Source organism: Lissotriton helveticus, chromosome 6 (genome assembly GCF_964261635.1).
Source record: "Lissotriton helveticus chromosome 6, aLisHel1.1, whole genome shotgun sequence".
Taxonomy (NCBI): Eukaryota; Metazoa; Chordata; class Amphibia; order Caudata; family Salamandridae; genus Lissotriton; species Lissotriton helveticus.
Window position 1 is genome coordinate 1,530,114,410 of NC_136067.1, and position 23,851 is coordinate 1,530,138,260.

The 23,851-nt window shown below is 44.8% G+C and overlaps 1 protein-coding gene across 1 annotated transcript in view; it reads left to right on the forward strand.

Moving 5' to 3' along the window:
- PNPT1 (polyribonucleotide nucleotidyltransferase 1) overlaps positions 1–23,851 on the forward strand; it is a 326,983-nt gene that overhangs the window by 17,614 nt on the left and 285,518 nt on the right. The window contains exons 3-8 of the mRNA XM_078649311.1: positions 4,722–4,796; positions 5,290–5,395; positions 5,484–5,533; positions 7,309–7,372; positions 13,800–13,847; positions 16,793–16,906. Of these exons, the coding sequence (XP_078505437.1) occupies positions 4,722–4,796; positions 5,290–5,395; positions 5,484–5,533; positions 7,309–7,372; positions 13,800–13,847; positions 16,793–16,906 (457 nt within the window). The remainder of the gene's footprint in view (positions 1–4,721; positions 4,797–5,289; positions 5,396–5,483; positions 5,534–7,308; positions 7,373–13,799; positions 13,848–16,792; positions 16,907–23,851) is intronic.

Below are 23,851 nucleotides of genomic sequence, written 5' to 3' on the forward strand. Positions count from 1 at the left end.
TACACTGGGGTATCCCATTGGGGGGCCGCATGCATTGTGTCTCCCTCTACGCGGATGACCTCCTTATTTATGTCAGGGACTTTACAGCAGACCTCACCACTATCTGGACCACGCTCGCAGATTTCTAGAGGGATGCGGGATCACGGGTGAATTGGGAGAAATCCTCTCTCTACCCCCTACACCCGAATACCCCACACAGGGAAATTCGTCTAGGAGATACCTCACTGGCATGGACGGGGGACCCCCGCGCTATTTTGGAATCAGACTCTACCATGCGCCCCGGGATCTCTTGGAGGGTAATCACTACCGAGCCCGCCGGGGTCTTAAAGGCCAAATCGGCTTCTGGCAGACCCTACCCTTCGCTCCCATTGGGAGGGTAGCCTTGTCAAAAATGATCATGGTACCTAGGCTCCTCTACTACTTTGCAAATATCCCAGTTGTTCCACCGTGGACCTTCTTTCAAGAGTTGAACTCATTACTAATCTCCCTGATCTGGGGGGAAGGCCGCTGCAGGGTCGCCTTGTCGGCCCTGCAGCTGCCTCCCGACAAGGGAGGGTTGGGCGCCCCATCATTTGAAGCCTATTTTTTAGCGGCGCAGCTGCAGTGGCTATCACGCTGGACCGCACAGCGGGACCTGAGAGAAACTGAGTCCCCAGACGGGCAACTGACTGTTCCAGAGCTGACCCGAATGATACTCCCGGGCACAAGGCCCAACACGACTCATCCGCTGTTGGTCAAGGTGGCCAGATCCTGTACACTGCGGATCCACCGCATGTCTAAGGGGGTGCCGGTGTATTCCCCATTGCTACCTCTGGCAGGACTCCGAAAAGGGCAGGAGTTCTACACCGCGAGAGAACTTCAGATCTGGACCGACCACCAGCTCACCGAAACAGAGGCCTTGTTTTCTGACGGTCAATTGATCTCGTTCCCAGACCTGCCCGAGGAGAGGGGCTGCCGGACGGCCAATTCCTGACGTATCGGCAACTGATGGCAGACTGTAGGCAGACCTGGGATCTCAGGGACGGAGAGCCTGCGAATCACCCGGTGATACACACACTACTTCATATGGGAGCGGGCAGACACCATGTCACATGGATCTATCCCCCCTGGCCCCTTACTCCCCGAGTTATGAGTCCCCTAGTTCAGTGTAGAACCTGGATTACCATTTCACGATGCCCTTTACAAGGGACTTTGGACTAAAGACTGTCATACGGGTCAGAGTACTGCGGTGCTCATACCGCCGACCACCTCCTAGATGCCTCCTGGCACCTCTGTCGGAGGTGATGAGGAGGCTCCCCCTCCATCAGTTAATGAGCCAATTGCTTGAGGAATTACACTACACCGCCGCTTGTCCTGATAACCTGACTCATTAAATATCGAATTCCAGGAGTTGAGAATTATTATTGTATGACATGTTTGTATGAAATGTAAAGTCCAATAAAAAGGTTTACAAAAAAAAACATAACCATGCATGCATTTCAACGCATGCGTGGTTACAACGAAAAGCCTTTACCACGCATACCTTTACTACGAAATGCGTAGTAAAGGCATATGTGCTAATGTAGAAAAATAAAAAAGGGGAGGGCTTGGGGGGGTCACACTCCACAAAAAAAGGGGGTTTAACCGGATGCGCGCTAGCGGTTTTCCCGCTGCCTTTTTAAAAAACCTGCGTTACGTGACGAGCTCAGCTCGTCATCAGCGTAGCGCAGGTTACGCCCATGATGAGCTCAGCTCGTCATCAGCCCCGAATGGGGTTGGGGTGCACCCCCCCCAAAAACAAAAGCACCTTATTCCGTAATATAAAGAAAAAGATGTGGAGGCAATCGGCGTCGTAAGAGGAAACGGAAAAACACTTCAGCTTCCTCTTAAGGACGTACGACGTCACCACGGAAGATCAAGGAGAAGAAAGGTAAGGAGGAATGGGGGGGTGGTGTCGCGGAGGGGTAAATTTAAAAGGTAAATCTTTAGGGTGAAAATCCTTTAACATGAAAATGCCATTTACATGCATAGTTTAACAACGAAAATTGTTGTAAAAGTATGCATGTAAAAGGAATTTTCGTGGTAAAGGATATGCGTGGTGATGGCATTCGCATTGTAACGCATGCGTGGTAAAGGCATGCATTACAACGGAATGCGTTGTAAAGACACAGCAACCGTTCAAAGGCAATGAGTTCTACTGTTATGGCATGGGGCGGGGTGAAAATGAAGATTTTAGCTAAAGGTTGGGATCTCCCTCCTCACCAGTAGGTTCCCGTGGTGGTTGGTTTTCAAAGAAGCCTTAAAGTTTAAGTTTGCGAAAAAACTCAGCCAACTTGCAATGTAGTTTGAATTTGTCCAGTTTCGCAGTTGGTGCAAAACCGAGTCCTTTGTTCAGGACTAGCTCTTCTGCTTCAGTCAGTGTCTGTGATGACAGGTTGGTGACTACGTTCTGTTTGCGGGGTCCCGCTTGTTGCTCTTCGGGTTTTGCTACGTGTGTGAGCACCCTGGTTCAGATCTTCTTCCCAGTGTGCTTGATTCTGTCTCCGTCTTCTGCCGCGGCCTCTTCGGCTGTTCCCTAAAAAAAGAAACCTGGGGTTGATATTCATATATCGTACAGTAATTGTGGATTCATTGGGGGGTATGAATTCTGGTAATGCATTGGGCCACCTTGTGGTGTTTGTGGCCAAGGTGGATGCCAAGTAGCATTGTGACCTCTGTCTCTCTGATGGTTACGGTAACTGCCGCCGCTGTTAAAAGATGAGTCATTATCAGAAGAGCTCGACTGTGCAGTGCGTGTTGGTGGCTTATAGTCAGCATCTGCATAGGGGTAAGTCTTGACATATGATTTTTTTTTAGATCTTTTTGAAATTTATGGATTTTGGATTGAGTAAGATCTTCCTTATATTCAGCCATCTCTTTGTTTACTTCATCCAGTCTCTTTTTGAATGAAGTCAGAGTAGTTTTAAAATGATTCTCCGTGGCTTGTACCTCTATAAGGATTGCATCCGATAATCTTTTTGCCGTCTTCATGATTAAAATTATCCAGTCTCTGGTGCAGTGCCAGGCAATTTGCGCCCAATCCTTCCTAAACGCTGCATCGTCTAGAAAGATGCGTGGGGCATTGGTCACGATCAACCCCCTAGGGGCGGTGTTGTTACGTAGCCATATGACTACACTAAATGGCTGAAACATTTTGACCCACACATAACGGTTGTTGAAGTAATATTTTTATCGTCACTATATTCCGTTACCAGTTCTTAACCTTGTCCTAAGACCCTTTGAATAAAGTTTTACAAGTGGGCATTCTTAGCGACATTTTTATTCTCACCACCTATCCCCTACCTCACTGCACAACAACAAAAAACTCGCTCCGCTGTAGTCAGGCGTTGAAGCACAGCTGGGTTGTACTCGACAGCCCAGCTGGGACCCCATTGATGAAGCATGCCACCAACTAGGTTGGTGGTTAGGGGTCTTTTTACAAATCCATTGGATGCCTGTGCGCTCTAACATCATACTGAGTTGATATAAATGGGAACACTTTATCTATGGGTTACGTCCACATTGTTTACAGCATCCTTTATCTTGGACAGTAAATTAAAAAAATGGTTGCTGTATGGGAGTGCTTGTGGGATGAATGCTTGTGCTAACATACACTTCGTGCCGGAGCAAAAAGCTAAAATGGCCACCACCTCATGATGCATGTTGGGTCTTTTTTTGGCCAATTCTTTTCACATTTGGCGCCGAGCACTGACCAGGCCAAAAGGTCAGCTACGGCCTTTCAAAGGTAAGACATATTGGCTTTACTAGTGCTTTCTTTTATAAGAGACAAGCATTCAAAATGTGGCTTCCTAAAATATTTGACAGGTGTACTGTGAGCATGCCCGAGCCAGTGGCCATCAAAGAAAGAATAGAGCAGGGTTCATGATGGCGTGTGCTTTCCGTCACATAAGATACTAGATTACTATGTTCCTCTGCACCAGATTTCTATCACCAACACACTGAGATCAGCTCACACCCTACAGAACCAATAGACACGCCATTCTGTTACCATCAGTCTTTTATCATACCCCCTCACTCACACACCCATGCCATTCATTCGACCAGCTTCAACATCTTTTGGTCACTCCAGAGTTGAGCCAATTGCATGCTTGCATCATGACCCGTCTTATACTACTTGGTGGTTAGGTTTCACTTTTAATGTTTGCAGGGCTCTGGTGGTAACCCGACTATGCTGGAGTTAAAGATCCAGACAATTGCTTTACCTTGTGAAAATATAGTCAATAATGAAGTTACATTATTGAATGAGCGATGGAGCTTCTATTTAGAGCCAGTGTCTCTGGGTTTCAGAGTCCTGGAGATAGCCTCATATCCAAGGACTGACACTGCCTCATGTGTGCATCCACGCATACCACACAACATGACTACAATGCAGATATTACAGCATGGAACACGTTCACTTAAGAACATCCAGACATATGTATCCTCCTTTCACTTGCACACAACCTTCTCTCTGCACTGTATTTCTTGAGGATGATGTCCTTTTTCTTCTACATTACTTACATAAAATAAAAATTAAACAAATTGTAACTCAAACTTTATGTACAGTGAGTGAAGATTGTGCATGAATGAAAGAAAGAGAATGCGCGTCCGTGTAACTACAGTTGTGTAGAGACGTCTAAAAATGCATTTTTTGCAGTACTTAATTTTTGACATATCTTGCACGTTTGCATTTCTCAATCAAGTTAGGTGATACTTCAGTCATGGTCACAGCAGTCAGCAAAACGAAGCCATCGCCCTCTCAGTTCATGCCCTTAGTGGTAAGTCTTTGACGTGTGATTTTTTTTTCTCCAAAAAGTTGAAGTGCTGCAATGGAGTACTTTCATACGTTACTTTTCCTTTTAGAAGCCAGACGTGCAGTTTAGCAGTGTGTTTATAATTGTGTTCTGTTGTATCAATGGTTATGTCTACATCTAATTTGAAGTTTAAATGCAGACAATATATTATATCAGTAATGTAATTCCATGTTTTGAATATTTGTTTATTTACTCAATTGTCTTCAAATATTTTCAAGAAAGCACTCTGCTTTTAAAACAATTCACTTGACATTCTGCATTCCAATCATTAACATCCAATCGGTTGAATGAAAGTAGCCAGGACTACTACAACATCTAAAAAGCTATTTTGCCCTAAAAGGAGAACAGCAACATTATTAGAAAATGTCCAATATTTAATAAAAACATGGCATACCTATTGAAGAATCCTGCAAGTGCTAACATATGCCTAATCTCTGTTTACCCATCGTATCCTCAGGTTGACTATCGTCAGAAAGGAGCTGCAGCCGGAAGGATTCCAACAAATCATTTGAGGAGAGAGCTTGGCTCGACAGATAATGAAATTCTTACAGGCAGAATCATAGGTCAGGCTTATAATCATACTTCTGCCTCATTCTGTAGTATTTCTTAGGATTGTATGCAAATGTAACTTCTTTAACTGTTTCCTTTCAGACCGTTCAATTAGGCCATTGTTTCCATCAGGGTACTTTTACGACACACAGGTATGTATTTTCTCTTGTTTTTTTTGCATTTATTCCTGTTAGGTGTTTTTATGAAGTATGATGAGGTAGCAAATAACTGAACCTTTTTTCCATACTCAAGCAAATATATTATTTTAAAAAAAATAATTAAAAAGCCTTTATTTGTCATTTTATAATCAATTGACAACATGCAACAAAGCAGCACGTCAACAAGGTCATTGCAGTAGCATCAGAGCCACTCACAGCTCATATCACGGTAGTAGTTAAAGCAGCAAGACATAACAGGGGAGGCAAGTGATGTATCCATTTTCTATAGTAAATAACACAAATCCAACTTATTCAGATCCCACCACCCACTGTCACCTATACACTGCCTCTGTATAGTTAACCCTCATTGTCCGCGGATTCACTCTTCGAGGGTTCTCCCTCCAAGCCCAGAAACGTTTGACCTTGTATGCCCCAGGTTTCCACAGCAAGTACCTTGTTAATTCTACTGGAGTCTAGCATCAGATTTTCTGTTCTTACCAAAAAGGCCATCTGAAGCATAGTAACCTTGAGTCAGTTGTTACAGATTAATAAATTGTCAGCTCTGCTGATGCTAGGAGCAGATGGAAAACTTTTTTCTTTCCGCTGTTTCCCTTTCAGAGCACATAATAGAAACATTGAAAAATACTAATTGCTGGGTGATGTTGCACAAGTGCTTGAAATGCTCTTAAGGGGCCTGATCCCAAAGACTTTTGCACACTCTACCCAAAATTTACTCGGGAATTCCAGAATGCGGAATCAAGAGTGATGTGATTTTTCTTTCAGGTGGGATTCGGGCACCCAGAAATTCTGCCAACATGGTGGAATTTCCATTTGAGTAAAAATGGTCTTAGGAATATGTATTCGACATTCCTAGGTGGATCCACTTGAAATAGGTTTTGGTGTGGTAATAAGGGGACACCACAAAAATGATGGTGTTGCAATAGAAGTGTTTTCTCCAAGTAAAAAATATTGTCTTAGTAGAGGAATAAAGCTTTCAATTGCAGAGGAACTTTTGCTCCACTTTTCCATATGCAGAAATCTTCATCTCTTGCATTCATGTGTGTATATATATATATATATATATATATATATATATACAGCTATGCAGACGCATACACATGGGAATTCCTAAAAAGTCAGATTGCTTCCAAACGTTGGAGAAACACTAAAGGAGCAACTTGCTTGCTTTTTTTGTTTGTTGATTTCCACCGGGCCTAGAGTCAGTGTAAAATTTCACACTGGTGGTAATCCTATGCAGATACATGTAGGGAAAGTGATGCTCAGAAGAGAAATGCTGAATTCATTGATGTTTTAGTCATGTTAGCAGCCTTTTCTTGACCTGAGTAAACCAATCATGATGGCTTTTAAGAAACAAAATAGGGCTGTGTTAATGCCTAGTTTGGAACATGGTGTCAAACAAGTGTTAAATCCACAAAAGGTAAGGAGTGATATTAATAGCTATATAGTTTGGCTCTCATAAGAGCGTACAGTGCTTAACCTAACTAGAACTACCTTGATGTTTAACAGCGTTTAAACAGAATCGTAAAATAAAGATGGGATATTCTGATCTTTGGTGAGACATAGTGGCATGAAAGTGAGGTTTTCTGTGAAAGTAGGGTTCAACTTAGGAGTTTCAAGCCCTTAGGAGCCAGGCGCTCCCTTGTTGGTGGAATCTAGTTAAAGTTGCCTTGCAATAGATGGAAACAATATAATGCTCCAATGTTCATGTTCAAGTATTCTTTCACTGTCCTAATTTTCTCATTTCATAGATACTTTGTAATATCTTAGCAGTGGATGGTGTCAATGAACCAGATATCCTTGCAATTAATGGAGGTAAGGAATGAAGATTTCTGTCAAACTTAATGAACACAAGAAAGCTGTATCCGTGTTCAATGTAAATTTGTGCATGGTGAAACATTTTCTTTATCATAATAAAATGAATAATAAAATGAGGGCTTGATTTGAGTAACAGAAAACAATTGGAGGCTGTAAGCATGTGTGTTAGACGTTGCTCCGCAGCAGTCTGCCAGAATATTTCACATATTTATAAAGGTCTCAGTTTTATAAATTATTGTTGCCACCAATTTAGGTAATATTTAAATACAATCTTCTGTTGCGTGCGTGCAAAAACTGTCTTTGAAATGCGAAACTTAAATAATACATGTTTCATTAAGAAAATCTAGTGTGCACATATCGGTAGGGGTACCGTTATGCCCCTTTCCCCGAGCACCCTGATAGATTTGAAAACACAGATTAGGGCTGAGATTGTCAAAGCTTTAATCTGAAGTTATATATGGATATTCACACTTTTGTTTAACAGAAAATGTTATTTTGATAGAGAGGACCCACCAAGTCTAAGCAAAAGGTTTATGTCAGGTGTCATGGAGAGCCCAGTGACCTTATAATTCTTTGGCTACTGTGTTCTTCAAATAATTCTGCAATAACTTCCTGGCCCATGACAGAGTGAAGTATTAATTATTGCCACAATGAACCGACATGGGTAATTGGAAGTCCAAATGCTTGCAATCTCTGATTATCCCTCCTGACTGTCATGTAGTTTATCCTGAAGTCAAACAAACTAAAGTTGAGAGCAGTGAAGTGTCTATATTCATGTCTAGTCCCTAGGTTGGCCTGTTGTGTAATTGACAAGTATATCAGCCTTACGCAGTTGTAATGCTTCTTTGCTCTTTAGAGGCTGCCTTCCCGTCCCAGATGCAGGCTCGAAGTGAAATGCTCTGTTATAGAGTTCAGTTATCGATATCATCATTCTCTCTCTTTACACTAAACTATCCTTTGGTTTGTCACGCTTGGTGTTGACATCATTACCTGTGGTCTAGTGATTCTTCTTCTGCTTAGTTAGATTTGAGTCACAAAAGCTTTTGCGCACGTACATTTGATTTATATGGGATTAATGTATTTCCCAACAAGTTCAGAAATCATACCCCTCATTAGGAGAAATCCTAGCAGGATCAATTTCTGAATATTTTTCTCCAGAATGGATTTGGCAATCAAACTCTCTGGTAGCTATTATTTGGAATATGTAATTTGAATTTACAATGTTCAATGAGTGGATAAGGCATGGAATCAAAATCACTAATTCAATGTTGGAATGGAGTAAACTCACTACTTCAGTGTGTTGCTCTTGATTGAGTAGCAAAACGAAAAGCATAAATAACAATTTTAGTATTGAAGTGACTTACCAATCATGGCAGGTAAGAGGTGCTTTTGATTTGTCCACAGTAAGAGTTCTATTGGCAGGCATTCCCCTCGGTGTTTGCAGTAAGACTTCGCAAAAACCCATTAAGATCAATACGTTTTGGATTCAAGTTAAGTTGGAAACAGTGCTTCATCTCCAAGGAACCAGTATTTGTCTTCTGTGATTGAGAGTACTCACCCTAAATAAATAGGACTTTTTGGTAAAAACGTATCGCTGAATGTAACAAAATCTGAGAAAACCTATTTAAAAGATAATTATTCTTTAACAGTACATTTATGTTTGATGTCATTACTGCTGAGTTACTATAAACATAACAATATTCTAACATAAATATCTACAATTCTTTGTTCCCCTAATGAAGCCTCGGAGTGCCCAGTGAAGCCCATCTGTCAAAATACCCAAGAGGGACAATGTAGTCTAACTCCTGATTCTCTAGCACTTTGTTAAGGCAAACTGTTGAAATGATGGGTCTACATAATGAAGGATGTACGTGTTGCTTGTTGTGGCCAATCCTAACCACACTCAGTAAATTTCTCATAACAACACCTGCCAGAGACGCATGTATTTCAATAGTTCCCCTCCCTTTTTTCACACCCAAGAAATCTGGGGTAGTACATATGAAAATGTATTTGAAGATAGTCTAGTGTAGACTATGAATAAGCAAGGAGTAAACAATACAAAACTAGAAGCATATTGCCCTACAAGAATTCCCTTCTTCCTACATACTGGCTAATAATAAATAGCTTTGAACATTCTACCCTCACAAGAGTTGCACTACATATGTAGCAAATATGAATGCTGAAGGCATATATCCTGTAGCCAACATGGTTAAGCTTTATCTATGAAAATCCAGTTTACATCCAGCCTGCAACCCTGCTGGAGAAATAACAAGCATTCTAGAAATGCTTCTTTCTCTTTTAAGAGAGCTGAAGACTCCATCTGTACAATGACATTTGGAGGTATCGTGAGAAAGCAGCATGGATATTCCCTATTATACATACATTGCTCTACTTCTGTGTTAAAGCACTGCACATTAGGAGTGTGAGAAAGTGCCTCTTTTGACATGGTTAGCCCCCCGCTTTTTGCCTGGAAAATTGTGGAGTTTCGATTGTAGTGCACAGGGTCCCTGCCAACCAGGTTCCCTGCGCCCAGTGCTTCTTCCCTAAAACTGTTCCACGATTGGCCCTTTAGGCCCCCTGTCCCTAGTAAATGGTACCTGAGTACCTAGGGCATTGGGACCAAAGAGAGTCCCATTAGGGACCCCTCATCTAGACCATGCAGACTGCCACTGCAGCATGCATGCCCTGGTGCAGAGAAAAAGAACAACGTCGACATAGTACACTGCTTGCCATGCCAACCAGCACTGCCTAAGGTTTAGGTAAGTCACCCCTCTAACAGACCTTACAAGCTCTAAGGCAGGGTGCACTATATCTCGGGCATGGGCATGTCTGCATAAGCAGATATGCCCCTACAATAGTGAGGTCTATTCCTTAATATTGTAAGTACCAGGGAAGCCATAGACGGTACATGGTCTGGAAGCTCAACAACTCGAGTTCCACAGCACCATGATGGCTTTCCTGAATACAGGAGTGTTTGGTACCAATCCACTTCTCTCAATAAACCCACACTGATGCCAGTGTGGGATTTATTGTTACATGTATTCGGAGCGCCTAAAAGGTGCCTCCTGAAAACCTACCAACCCTGGTCGGAATAGGAAGTGTGCTCATTTTCACCAACTTCATCTCTCAGGTGGAGGAGGCAAAGTAAAACACATTTTACAGTGCCCCCTATCTTTAAAATGGTGGGACTTATCTAATCATGGCTAGGGCTATGCCCCCCTACCACAGAAGGGTGGCATAATAGTGGATGTAGCCACCCCAGGTAAGGAACCCGTTGGTCCCTACCTGCTACTCCCCCTGTAACACCCCAAAATGTAGTATTTCGGTGGCTCCCCAGACCATGAAACTAGTTCATATTGACCTAAGAAAAAAAAGGATGAAGACGACGCTGTGCAGAGAAGACTGACGCCGCCCACTGACTTGGTCCCAGCCCTACCGGCCTGTCTGCAGCTTCAAAGATTCTGCGAAGAGAACAACGCCTGTTCTGCAGCCCGCAACCTCTACAACCCCTGGGAGGACTGCCTGCCTTTGAAAAAGACCAGACCTCAAAAGGACAGCGGCTCTGTCCACAAGAAATCCTTCAAGAAGCAAACCATCTACCAATTAGGGTACCTTACACATACAGGTTGATTGGTTCACCTGCCTTTTCACCTATTTATATATATTTGAGGTTTTATTGTGGGGCATTGCTTTGGGTACACTGTTCTCACATTGACCTTTGTGGGAAAGTATTGGACTAGTATGTGTTGTTCCAACTTCCCTGTCACCTGACCCCTAGGAAGACTTTTCGGTATTATTTGTGCAATACAAAACATCCCACAGAGCACATTCGAATGAACACATGCCACACATCCTGCACAGCACAATTAATGTCACATAGTTTACTATCTATCACTGTACTCTTACCATCACTTCCCGCATGAAATGTTAAACAGCCTGTAAATGGTATCATAGAAAGATGGTTTCATGGAATACCATTATTGAGAAACTATTTCATTAAATTGTTTAATGGAAATTTTCAGAGTGAATGGCATTTATCTTTATGTAGAAACCATTTCATAGAATGTCCTTTTGGTTGAAATTGGTGTTTAAATGCTTATTTGTTATGTGTTAATGCAGTGTGTACAGGTTTTACTTCCAGAAACCGTTTTGTTGGAGATATTTATTTCAGTGCTTTATTTCAGGAGATTTGATTTCATATTTTTATCTTTTACATTGTCAAACAATTACTTTGGATGCTTTTAATTCGCTGACCCATCACCACCCATAAACACCATCCATTCTGACCCCTCACAACCCCTAAATAATATTTATCCCTAACCACTAAAACCCCTACCACACCTAAGCTACGCTCATCCCTGAAGCCTAAAAACCCCTTCTTATGCTAAAAGCCCACCACCTGTGAACCATAAAATCCCTCGCTACCTCTAACCCCACCCATTCCTAAACCCTAAAATACCCTTTCTTTTCCTATACCCCTTAAAACACCTCAGCACACTCAAACTCCATCCATTCCCTGAACCCTAAAAAACCCTCTCTGCCCTTAAACACCAGCCATCCATGATCCATAAGAATTCATCACCCTAAGGTACGTATCACTGAACCGTAAAAAAAAACCTTTCTACATTTAAAGTCCACTTTTCCCTGAATCCTTAAGCTCCCTCACCATTCTACACTCATCCAGACCCTGAACCCTAAATATTCTTTACCACCCCAGCCACTACCCTTAATGAACCTAAAAAATCCTCACCAGGACTAAACTCTGCCCTTCCATGAACCCAAACACTCCTCAACACCCTTACACTCCACCCTTGCCTGAGATTTAAAAACTCCTCATTCTCATAAAATCATCTGTGATTCTTAAAAACCTCTCAACACCCCTACAGTCCACCCATTTCTGAACCAGTGGCGTCGCCCTACTTTACTTGGAGCAGTGAAAAAGGGAAAAATAAAATAATAACGTTATTCTCATTTTCTTTTTCATTACTGCTGGGCTGTGTTAGGGCGGGGCAGGCTTGAGGTTCAGGGAGGAGGAGTGGTTTGTGCACACATAAGTGTGCATGACTGCTTGGCCCGCCGTCTTGGCCGAGCCAAACAGTCATGCACACTTTGCATAATACCTTCCAGGCTGTAATGTACAGCCTGGTGGGGAATATGCACAGGCTCCCTGTTCACATCTGAGCGCCAGTCCACAGCACTCAGACCGATTGCAACATTGTGATTGGCTTAGGGGAGCCTGTGTGTCTGGGTTCTTCCTGCAGCTTCTTCCGGACTGGAGTCAGGAAGAGAAGAGAAGCTGAGACGGAGGAGAGGCGTCAGAACAAGTAAGTGGGTTTAAAAAAAATATTTTTCATACTTCCCTACCCCCACGCCACCCCCGTTCCATAGCTGCAGCCACTGCTCTGAACCCAAGAAACCTCTTACTATGCGCAAAGACCAATTATTCCTGACCCCTACAAACACCTCATCACCCTAATCATTATCCATCCCTGAACTCAAACCCTCCAGGGCAGTTTTAAACTCTGCCATAGTTTAATGTAAAACATTTTTTTTCTTAAAGCTATCTTTTCTTTAAAATGTTTCCTTTTTCTATTTTTTGTATTCCATTAAAATTGTCTTTCCTTAAAATTGGTTTCCATGATTTGGTTTCCTCCAATGTGGTTTCTCACTTTTTATTTTATATTAATTCACACACATCAGTGTCACACCCTAACACCCAACAGAATACATTATTTGTAATGATTAACATATATCCAAGATAGCCCAAATATGCCATATGTTTGGCATATTTGCACTTGCCACAGACAGACCTCCCCTATGAGCTTTGGGCATGTCTGTTGACTTGGAACATGCTTAACCTCTTCACTGCAGCGGTTATTCCGCCGCAGTGCTAGACATTCCAATCGCGGGCGTGGTCATGACTGCTCCTGGCCGTCATGAGCACACGCCCACCGTGACTCATGATGGCCGGGAGCCGTCATTAGCATGGAAGAGGTTAAGCAGTCGGTAAATCACTCCAAAATCTGCACATATGACACCAAACTGTAAATGTATAGCTCAGTGAATAAGACATAACTACCTACCATAGAATAACGCTAGAACAGAATACATATAACATAATTGTTATCTGTATCGGACTCCGGCTTGCACTGAAACCTCAAAAATATAAGGAAGTCATCAGACTGTTGGAAACACTAAAAGTCATCTGCTTCTGGACTTCACTTATGTAATGTATTTATCATGTCAACATTGTGAAAGATTGGTCTTTTGCTTGATTATTATATCAGTAACTTGATTCTTATGTTCAAGGCATTATTTATGCAGGAAGTTTGTTTGCTATGATTGTGACTGAGCATGTTTAAGACATCACAGTGATGTTTATTTAAACTCATGATTTGTAAACACTTTCTTTTGCACTTCATAGCTTCTGCTGCTCTTGCACTATCTGATATTCCATGGAATGGACCTATTGGTAAGTGGAAACAAACCAAATTGAATGCACATAAATAAGTCTCACAATTCAAAAACTCCATAACCCTGCCTATGAAGTCTCTCACTTCAGATTTAATGTGTGGGTCACTTTTTTGTTATGAGAGTTTTGTAGAACAAATAATCACAATTTGTCCCATGCCTATTCTTTATGTATGTCTTTATCTTCGCTTTCCAATATTTCTAAACCATGTTGTGGCCTGACGTGTACACTGCTTTAGCTCATTTCTAGGTTTGTGTCCCCTTGTGTATCATTCATTTATTATTTACAGTACAACAAATGAATGCTACTTTGGTACACTGCTCTGTCATATATTTTCTATCATGCTGAACTTTTTGTACAAAATGCTAATGTTGCTTAAGCGATACATTGAGGTTGTGTGTTCTTGTAGGAGTTCACAGCATTCCATGTAACACTATGTAACATGTTAGTTTCATGTTAGTTTCATGTAACTGCCCCTGCGGAGCATATTATCTCTGTATGTTACCTATAGCGGTGCCCATATATAAAAGTACAATTCAGACTATCTCCTAGTAATTATTATTAAACTGGAAAGGAAATCAAATTGTGTTACCACAATATGAAGCGTCGGCCCATCATATTATGTTTAAATTATGCAATCCCAGAATTTTTGATCTGTCTAGAAAACTATATTTAGGATCCCAAAAACTCTTTTCGCTTGCTGGATTACTGTAATTCCCTTGAGTGGTTGCATTATTCTGCAAGGTCATCCCTCTCTCAAGCTGTCCTTAAGATAGTTTGTTGACATTGTGAGTTTGCCCCTTAGTATATAGAACTGCAATGAAATTGAGAAATTAAAAAAAATATTTCTGATAAGGATCAGAATTTCTCACCTTATGAATTTCACAGATTGCTCACCTTATGACTATCACCAAACTAGTTTGAGAAAGTGAAAGAAGGGAAAATTCTTCCCGTAAACCGCACTACTATGTGCGCTGGTGTTAGTCCGAGTTTTCTGTGTATTACAGATGTAGCTGATCAGCTCTTTTTTTTGGGTATACTGAATTCAAACTCTGTTGACAATGTCAAAAAAGGTCTCCAAATCATCTGCATGTCGACTGGGGGCTGCCCACAATCCTACACCTCCATAAACTTCAAATGCACAACGGATAGGGAAGACAAACTATTTCTAGTTCAGGCTGGTAAGGACACTCTCAGAATAACTCTCTTTGACATTCCATGTTGAATATCTTCAGGACTGTTCATTATCCCTCTGGGCTGCTTCTGGCTCCCAGGGGTAGGTCTAGGGGATTGGTTATTCCAGCAGACCCAACCCCGATGTCAGGTCGTCTCAATGCTTCTGCTCACTCCAACGCCACCTCTGTGCTGAATGTTGGTAGAAAACATTGGGGCAGTGGAAGAAATTAGGTTGTTGGGTTGACTGGGGTGTGAGCCCTAGTCAAGCAACAACCAAAATCCTTGTCGGGATAAGGCACAGGCAAGGAGGGGGCACCACGCGACTCCGCCCTGATGCTGTCCGCGGACGTGACGTCAGCGAGGTCACATAAGTCCCACTCCGGCGAGCTGACGTCAGTTTCCTTCTTTTCTGTGTGCAATGTGGATCTGTAGTGAGTTCTCTTTGCGTTGGGAACAGTGTGCAATGCCTTCGGGTTTCAGGACGTGTACTTCTTGTACGCGTCAGATGTCGGCGACTGACCCTCACCCTATTTGTATGTGGTGTTTAAGCGAGCACCATTCTACAGACTGCAACGCTTGTCAGCATCTCCAGCTGAAGACCCGGCGGGAGCGCCGGATGAAATTGCTTTCGGCCCGCTTGTCCAGATCGGTCTCGTCACCGCGTCCATACCCAACCTCGGAAGGGTCCAGAAGCCGCCGATTCCGGCTGCGGCATCGTCTTCACAGAGGCACCACGGGCGTTGCTCGCCCGCCGGTAAGTATTGCAGCTGGTCACCGAGGCCCTGTCCTCGTTCTGCAGAGGGCGTGGTTTCCTCTCAAGACGTGCGCCCTTGCCCGTCGCCACCCTATCTGCCGTTTCCTACATAGGGGCGACAAGGGCCCAAAGGAAGGCCTACGTTATGGCTCTGCAGGCTTCTGTGGGCCCCCCTCCTCTTCCTGAGACGTCCGCGGAGCCCTTGCCATGGGCGGGGCCTTCCACGGACTCGCCGGCGGATTCGCCCCCGGCGAGGACGCGTTCGGCATCAGGTTTTGAAGGTGGGGTGTCGTCGGGTTGCGGCCCTACGGGGTTCCCCTCTTTGACCCACGGCGTCCCATGTTAGAAGTAAAGTTTTTTTTGCCTTTTATGTAGAGTTTACAAACTGTGAACTTACAGTTAAAGCTTTGCCTATATTTTGGTTTCATTTTTCCAGTGAAACCAATATTTCATCCAGTAAGACAGGGTAGATGAAACAATGTTAACCTTTAAGGTTTATTGTGCCTTTCGTGTGGCTTTTACAAATTGTAAACTGACAGTTAAAAGTTTGCTCTGTGCTACTCTGATAAATGCAGCCATTGTTTATGCTTCAGACATCCCCTGCCTCCTACCACAAGAATCTTTCAAAATAGCCCACACTGAATATCAACCGACATAGATAATGAACTGTCCTGTATGGGCATTAAACCCATTAAACCCTAGCCCTTCTCATTGTAACTCATCCATGTCCCCACTCTTTAGTACCTTGTCGGTGAAGCTAGTTAACCCCAGAGGAAACAGTGGTGACAAATTTGCAAAATAAGTTCGTGCCTTTATAAGAAATTGTGTTTTGAGATGTTATTTCAAATACAGTGACTGAATGTATCTCAGTCACTTTTGTCTTACAAAACCACAAGTTGTGAGCTGTTCACAAACAAAGCTGTAGGTACTGTTCTAAGAGTATATTAGCTGCACAATTTACTATCTTTGGTGTTGTTATTTCCATGTTAAGACATCTGGGTGTTATCTATTATAGGTGCTGTCAGGATAGGACTGGTTGATGGAGAATTTATTGTGAATCCAACCAGAAAAGAGATGACTTCAAGCACATTAAATCTAGTTGTTGCTGGAGCTCCTCAAAGTCAGATTGGTAAGTGGGTGATCTCCGGCTTAGAGTATTAGAACATTTCTGGGTTTGCCATTGTATTTTCAGTTTACTGTGTTTCTCTGCCTTACACATACACTACCGTGTTTTTACTTCGCTTGATTCTGTCTCACAATTTGAAGTGGGAACTAAATTATACATGCTTGTGTCTTCAGTTTGTGTTATGTGAATTGTGCCCCCCCCTCCCCAACTCTTAAGCCCTATTTCATAGCACACCAGGTTCCAGCCATGTTGCCCTACTTGGCTCAGTTAGTTTTGTTTTCTCTGCCTCCCTTATGCTTGTACCTGATGCATGAGCAAAAGGGCAAACTATTATATATTTACTTGCTTCATTGAACACATAAATGCACAGCCACTGTCGACTGCTTAGTAAAGAATAAAGTTGATACTATGATACAGGAATGTAAATTAGATAAAAAACATATGTGTTTTCAAACTGGGTTGGCATGGTTTATGACTGCTTGGGTTCTCTACTTAGTTCATTTTCAGTGCGGCAGATGACTAGTTACATTTTCAGGGAGCAATTAAGAGCATTAAGCTTAAATCGAGCCTGCACCCTGATGACATACTTTATTTTATATTTGACATTAATCATGATGTTTATGGAAGTATTACTGGACCTGAGGATATTTGGTTTGATGATGGTGATTTTTGGAGTGCGTATGCTTGTGGGGGGAGAGGGGAGAGGGTGGGGGGGGGAGACTGCCCATAGAAGGCTCACTGCATGATGTGTAAAAATGTTATCATAATTTTTGATTATCGAAATCTTACATAAACACACTTTTATGTGCCCCTGGTATATCTTTCCACCTTCTTGAGAATACAGTTTACTGATGGATAAGGAACTTGTATGGTTCAGCACACGATCCTTGAAATACTTTTTTTCGCATAATTGATTTTAAGGGCACCGTAATGCCAGTGTACATAGTGGTATTCATCCAAAAGTATTTATTATGTAGACATGAGAACCATTTGTGCATTATTTTTAAAAATTTGATTGAGGTTTACATGCCAGTCATGACAAATCTGTTGCAGGGATATGGATGTAGCAGAAAATACTTTGGTATAAAACCCCATGAATCACAGAACCATCAATCAATCAATCATTCCATTTGTAAAGTGCACTACATACCCGTGAGAGTCTCAAGGCGCTGGGGGGTTGGAGGGGGTCTGCCACTGATCGAAAAGCCAGGTCTTTGAAGTCTTCTGAAGGCCAGCAGATCCTGGGTCTGTCGTAGGCTGGTAGGGAGAGTGTTCCAGGTCTTGGCGGCGAGGTAGGAGAAGGATCTGATGCCGGCGGTGGTTTTTCGGAAGCGTGGAACTGTGGCGAGGGTGAGGTTGGCAGAGCGGAGGCTGCGGGTGGGGGTGTAGAAGCTGAGTCAGTCGTTGAGGTATGCTGGTCCGGCGTTGTGTAGGGCTTTTTGTGCGTGGATGAGGAGTTTGAAGGTGATCCTGTTGTTGACTGGGAGCCAATGCAGGCCTCTCAGGTGGGGTGTGATGTGGCTGCGTCGGGGGATGTCGAAGATCAGTCGTGCCGAGGCGTTCTGGATGCGTTGCAGCCATCTCAGGAGCTTGGTTGTTGTTCCTGCATAGAGGGCGTTCCCGTAGTCCAGCTTGCTGGTGACGGTTTTTCTCGTGTCGGAGAGGATCCATTTGAAGATCCTGTGGAGCATTCGGAGGGTGTTGAAGCAGGAAGCGTAGACAGCTTTGACCTGCTTGGTCATGGAGAGGGCGGAGTCGAGAATGACCCCCAGGTTGCGTGCGTGCGTGGTTGGTGGGTTCTGGGGCTGTTCCTAGCGATGTTGACCACCAGGAGTCGTCCCAGGCTGAGGGGGTGGTGCCGAGGATGAGGACCTCCGTCTTGTCTGAATTCAGCTTCAGCCTGCTGTCCTTCATCCATTCGGCGACGGCCTTTATTCCTCTGTGGAGGTTGGCTTTGGCGGTGTGGGGGTCTTTGGTGAGGGATATGATCAGCTGGGTGTCGTCAATGTAGGAGATGATGTTGAGGCTATGTTGTCGTGCGACGTGGGCGAGTGGTGCCATGTAGATATTTAACAGCGTCAGGCTGAGGGATGATCCCTGTGGAAAGCCGCAGATGATCTCAGTGGTCTTGGAGCGGAAGGGTGGGAGGCGGACGCTCTGGGTTCTGCCGGAGAGGAAGGATGTGGTCCAGGCCAGGGCCTTCTCTTGGAGTACGGCGTCATGGAGGAGTGCTGTTAGGGTGCGGCGGCAGACCGTGTCGAAGGCTGCTGATAGGTCCAGAAGGATGAAGGCGGCTGTTTCTCCATTGTCCATAAGGATCCTGATGTCGTCAGTGGCGGTTTTCTGTTAAATACAGATTTCATCATCATAATAACAGCCCAAACCACTCTGAAGAGAGCTGTAAGATTGTTAGGGGAACTCGGAATATGTGCCATGGAGGCCCAAATTATGCAACACGGTTATCTAAATTACATAACAAAATATTCAAATCATGCGATACATTCTTTGGCAGTATTACTCATTAGAAACATCACTTCTGGTGAAATCAAATCTTTTTAAAAAAGATGTGGCAAATATGATGAATCCATGTTTATGTAGTAGACGCTGCTGCACCAGAATTGCCTATATCCACTAACTCAACATTCCCCATTGTTTTGTGAACACTGTATTGTAGAAAAATAAGCACATTCTAACTTCAGTCAATGCCCGTTGTTAGCTACAAATTGAAGAAAACTGCAAATAAATCTGTAATATAAAAATACATCGCAGGTACCTTGTGGCTATGGTTAGCTTCGTAATTTATATCACCAGAACTCCGTGATGGCAATATACTGGACCATATTAGCAGTGTGTGTGGGTATGTATGTGTATATATAATATACTCAATGTATTATTTTTTTTAAACTTCCGAATGCGCGCTGAGTGCGCCAATTTGGATAAAATTAAAAAGAACCGGGGGCTTCCCTACTTCATTTAAATGAGCCAAAGGGTAAGCCGGGTAATGAGGGCAATCCTATAATTATATTGCGGGGGCCTCCGGGGATATGTAAATTAGGTGCAGGAGGGCGCACGGCCCTTCCGCAGCACCGGGGTCCGCCACCTCCCTGGGGTGTTGTTTTGTAATTAGTAAGGGGCCTCCGAGGCTCTCCTAAGCGCTGTGGACCGCCACCCCCGGGGCTTCAATTAAATATGCAGAGGTGGCCTCGCGGGCCCCCAAAAGCCCCAGGGATCACCACCGCTTTGAAAATAGATGGAGGGGTGCCCCCCCTCCTGCAGCCCTTGATGGCCTTGGGGACCGCCACCCCTCACCGCCCTGTCATAGCAAACCCTGCTTTGTTTCATTGAAGCGAGAGCAGGGAAACCTGCTCTCGCTTCAATGAAGCAAAGCAGGATTGCTTTTGGGCAAGGGGAAGTGCATGTTAGCAGCTCTCCTTGCCCAAAAGCATTGCCCGTTCCCGTAGGAGGCAGGAAGAAGGCGGGACCATGGGGGCATTGGGGCTCCCCCATGGTACCTAATGAAGAGGCCAGGCCCCAGGCCCCAGGCGATGGGGTCCCCGGGGCCTGAAGTGGACAAGGGAAGGGGGACCACGCAGCCCCCTTTCTAATGATTAATATAAACATTCAAGAATTGGGCATCCTCCGGGGGATGGGGTCCTTGGGGCAAATAAATTAATGGAAGTGGACCGTTTTTCTTAGAAAAGTTTGGAGTGGTGATCCTAACGTGGCACTCAGCACGGCCCCCTTGTGTGAACGCGCTGGGTGCGCGGCTCCCTAGTGTGAAGGCGCTGTGTGGGCGGCACCCGAGTAACTTCACAGGTCTTTAAAAGACCATTTACCTATAAATTGGGCTTTGTTGTTTTTTCACCCCTTCTTAGAGCCCCTGCATCTCCACTCTGCCTATGACTGGAAGAATTACCCCCCCCCCTGACATTTTTATCAGCCTCCCCCAAAATGTGGCTCTAGTTGCGCCCCTGACTGACGTACGCCGGCTCTGCTCCGCTTACGGAATTCCGTAGATTCTATCCGCTGTATGTTAATGATCTAGCTGTGGGGCTGGGAATATCTTGCAAACCGGATTCTGGGCCTTTTATCACTGGTGCTCCATGGACCCAGCAGCTCGCTTTAGGGGATCCAGTGTAAGGGACTCCGGGGATGCAACAGTCGGAATTCCTTGATCCAGAGATCAACAACCTGAGAGGGTATCCATTGAATGAGAATGCAGTATACCACAATGAGAATTACAAGCTCCTGGACTCGGTTTTCCAGGCATCCGTGCGGTATTCCCACTAACCAGTGGCCCAGATTTTAGTGGGCCGGAACCCAGAGTACTAGAGCAAAGGCTGTGGGGATCCCATAGCCAAGAAGGCAGGTGCCTCAGGAACCAGCGCAGTGCTTACTCACGCTCCGTGCATGGCGTCGGCTCTCCCGAGGCTTGGTTTGCAATCCTGACGCTACGCCTGGTTTGCCACTGTATGGCAGCTAATTAGAGCCAAGCTCCTGCTCGGGGGTTAGGCTCCGCCAAAATATGTATTATCCAATCACTCCGCCAATTCCCAAGCACTTATAAACTCACCATACACTCTCCTTGCAGTACTCTAATCATCCAGTCTCTACCCATTTACTCATAGGATGACCCAGACAAAGTTACATAACCAAGTTGTTCCCCACTGCCAGAGGTAATATGGTTGCGTGCGCATTCAACAACACAATGTAATGTGGTAGGGCCTAGGGCCATGATGCATACATAATGAACACACGGACACAGTTAGATAGATAGTGAAACTGGCTACGGGGACGTGCGCTCAGCCCCTTTTTATTACCAGGGTCACATGTCCAGTGACGTCTGTGCTGGATGCAGGTGAGGTGAGTGTAAGCCAGCCCTTAGGGAATGGTTGGTGCTGGCAACAACTACAACAGTCATCATCAGATCACACACAGAGATTCAATCATAAAGGGTCCATGACTTGTAGTGCACTAAGGTAGGGGCACCAGATCTTAAATCACACACAAAAGATTGTATCTTAAAGGGTCCATGACTTGTGGTGCACTGAGGTAGGGGCACCAGAGATGACCAAGCTCATGTGAAGAAATTGTTAATGTCCCTTCGGGATATTCCTGCTGCCTGAGGTGACATTGTTGCATCCAGTGTCTACAGCACAAACGTCAATCAGAAAGGGTCCATGAGTTGTGATGCACAGAGTTAGTGGCATCTGAAGAGCTCAGCGTCTGTGCAGCCAGCAATGATGGCCTGCCCTTGCAGGAAAGGATTGGATTGGATATGTGTGAGACCTGCTGACCGCAGTGTAGGCCGGAGGCAGCGGTCAGCAAAGGCCCACATCCACGTGGTGTTGACTTGTGGTGCACTAAGTTAGTGGCAAGAGTGGCGCTCAGCGTGTGCGCAGTCAGCCATGATACGTGATTCAGGCGGGCCGCTCGGGAGCAATGTCTTTAGCCTAATTAATTCTGCCTCAATAAGGCCAAGTGGCGATGACTTGTGGTGCACTGAGTTAGTGGCATCTGTGTCACCTGCAATCGCGACTCGATCTGAATTGTGAACCCTGCTTTCCGCAGTGTCGATGGAAGGCAGTAGTCCGCACAGACATCGAGGAATGCTTTTTGTCACTTCCACTTGCCAAAATCCGAGGACATGGAGAACAATTCACTCTGCAATTAATAAATCAAGACTGAATTTGAATTGTGAACCCTACTGACTGTAGTGTAGGCATATGGAACAAAAGATGAAATATGTATGGAATACATTGTCGAAATATGTAGGTTTCAGGGACGTTCTAGTTAGTTGCCTACAGGACTCTGAAATTAATTATTTAAACTGAATTTGAATTGTGAGCCCTACTGACCGCAGTGTAGGCCGGAGGCAGCGATCAGCAAGGGCCCACAGCCATGTGTCGTTGACTTGAGCTTCTCAGAGTTAGTGGTACCTGCAGCACTTAAAGTGTGCGCAACCAGCGATGATGCGTGGTCTGTGCGGGCCGCACTGGTAGCAATGTCTGTTGCCTACTCGACTGGGTCATCTGCAATCGTAACTCTATCTGAATTGTCAGCCCTGCTGACCGCAGTGTAGGTCGGAGGCAGCGGTCCGCAAGGGCAACCGCCACGTGGCTTTCACTTGAGCTGCACTGAGTTAGTGGCACCTGAAGCACTCAGTGTGTGCGCAGCCAGCGATGATGCGTGGTCCGGGCGGGCCGCACTGGGAGCAATGTCTTTTGCCTAATTAATTCTGCCTCAATAAGGCTACGTGGCAGTGACTTATGGTGCACTGAGTTAGTGGCACCTGAAGCACTCAGCGTGTGCAGAGCCAGCGATGATGCGTGGTCATGGAGCACCACACTGGTAGCAATGTCTGTTGCCTACTGGACTGCGTCATCTGCAATCGCGGTACAATCTGAATTATGAGGCCTGCTGACCGCAGTGTAGGCCGGAGGCAGCGGTCAGCAAGCTCCCAAAGCCACGTGGCGTTGACTTGAGCTGCACAGTTAGTGGCACCTGAAGCACTCAGTGTGTGCACAGCCAACGATGATGCGTGGTCAGGGAGGGCCGCACTGGTAGCAATGTCTGTTGCCTACTGGACTGCGTCATCTGCAATCGCGACTCAATCTGAATTGTGAGCCCTGCTGTCCCCAGTGTACATCGAAGGAAGTAGTCTGTACAGATATAACTGTGCGGTGCTGTGCTGCTGGGTTTGCAGGGGGCCTGTGTCGAAGAGGCCGATGGGCACGGTGGCAGCCTCTTGGCAGGCTGAGGGCCGCCGCTCTGGCAGATGCGTTGGCCTACCCAGAAGTGAACCATGCCTAGAGCCCCAGCCTATTTATTCACACTCCTACACTGGAGTGGCGTACGTTGGACCAGCCCCCTCCACTTCAGCTTACAGGGGGTGACACAGCTACATGACCGAGATCTTCCCCACTGCCTGAGGTAACATGGTTGCGT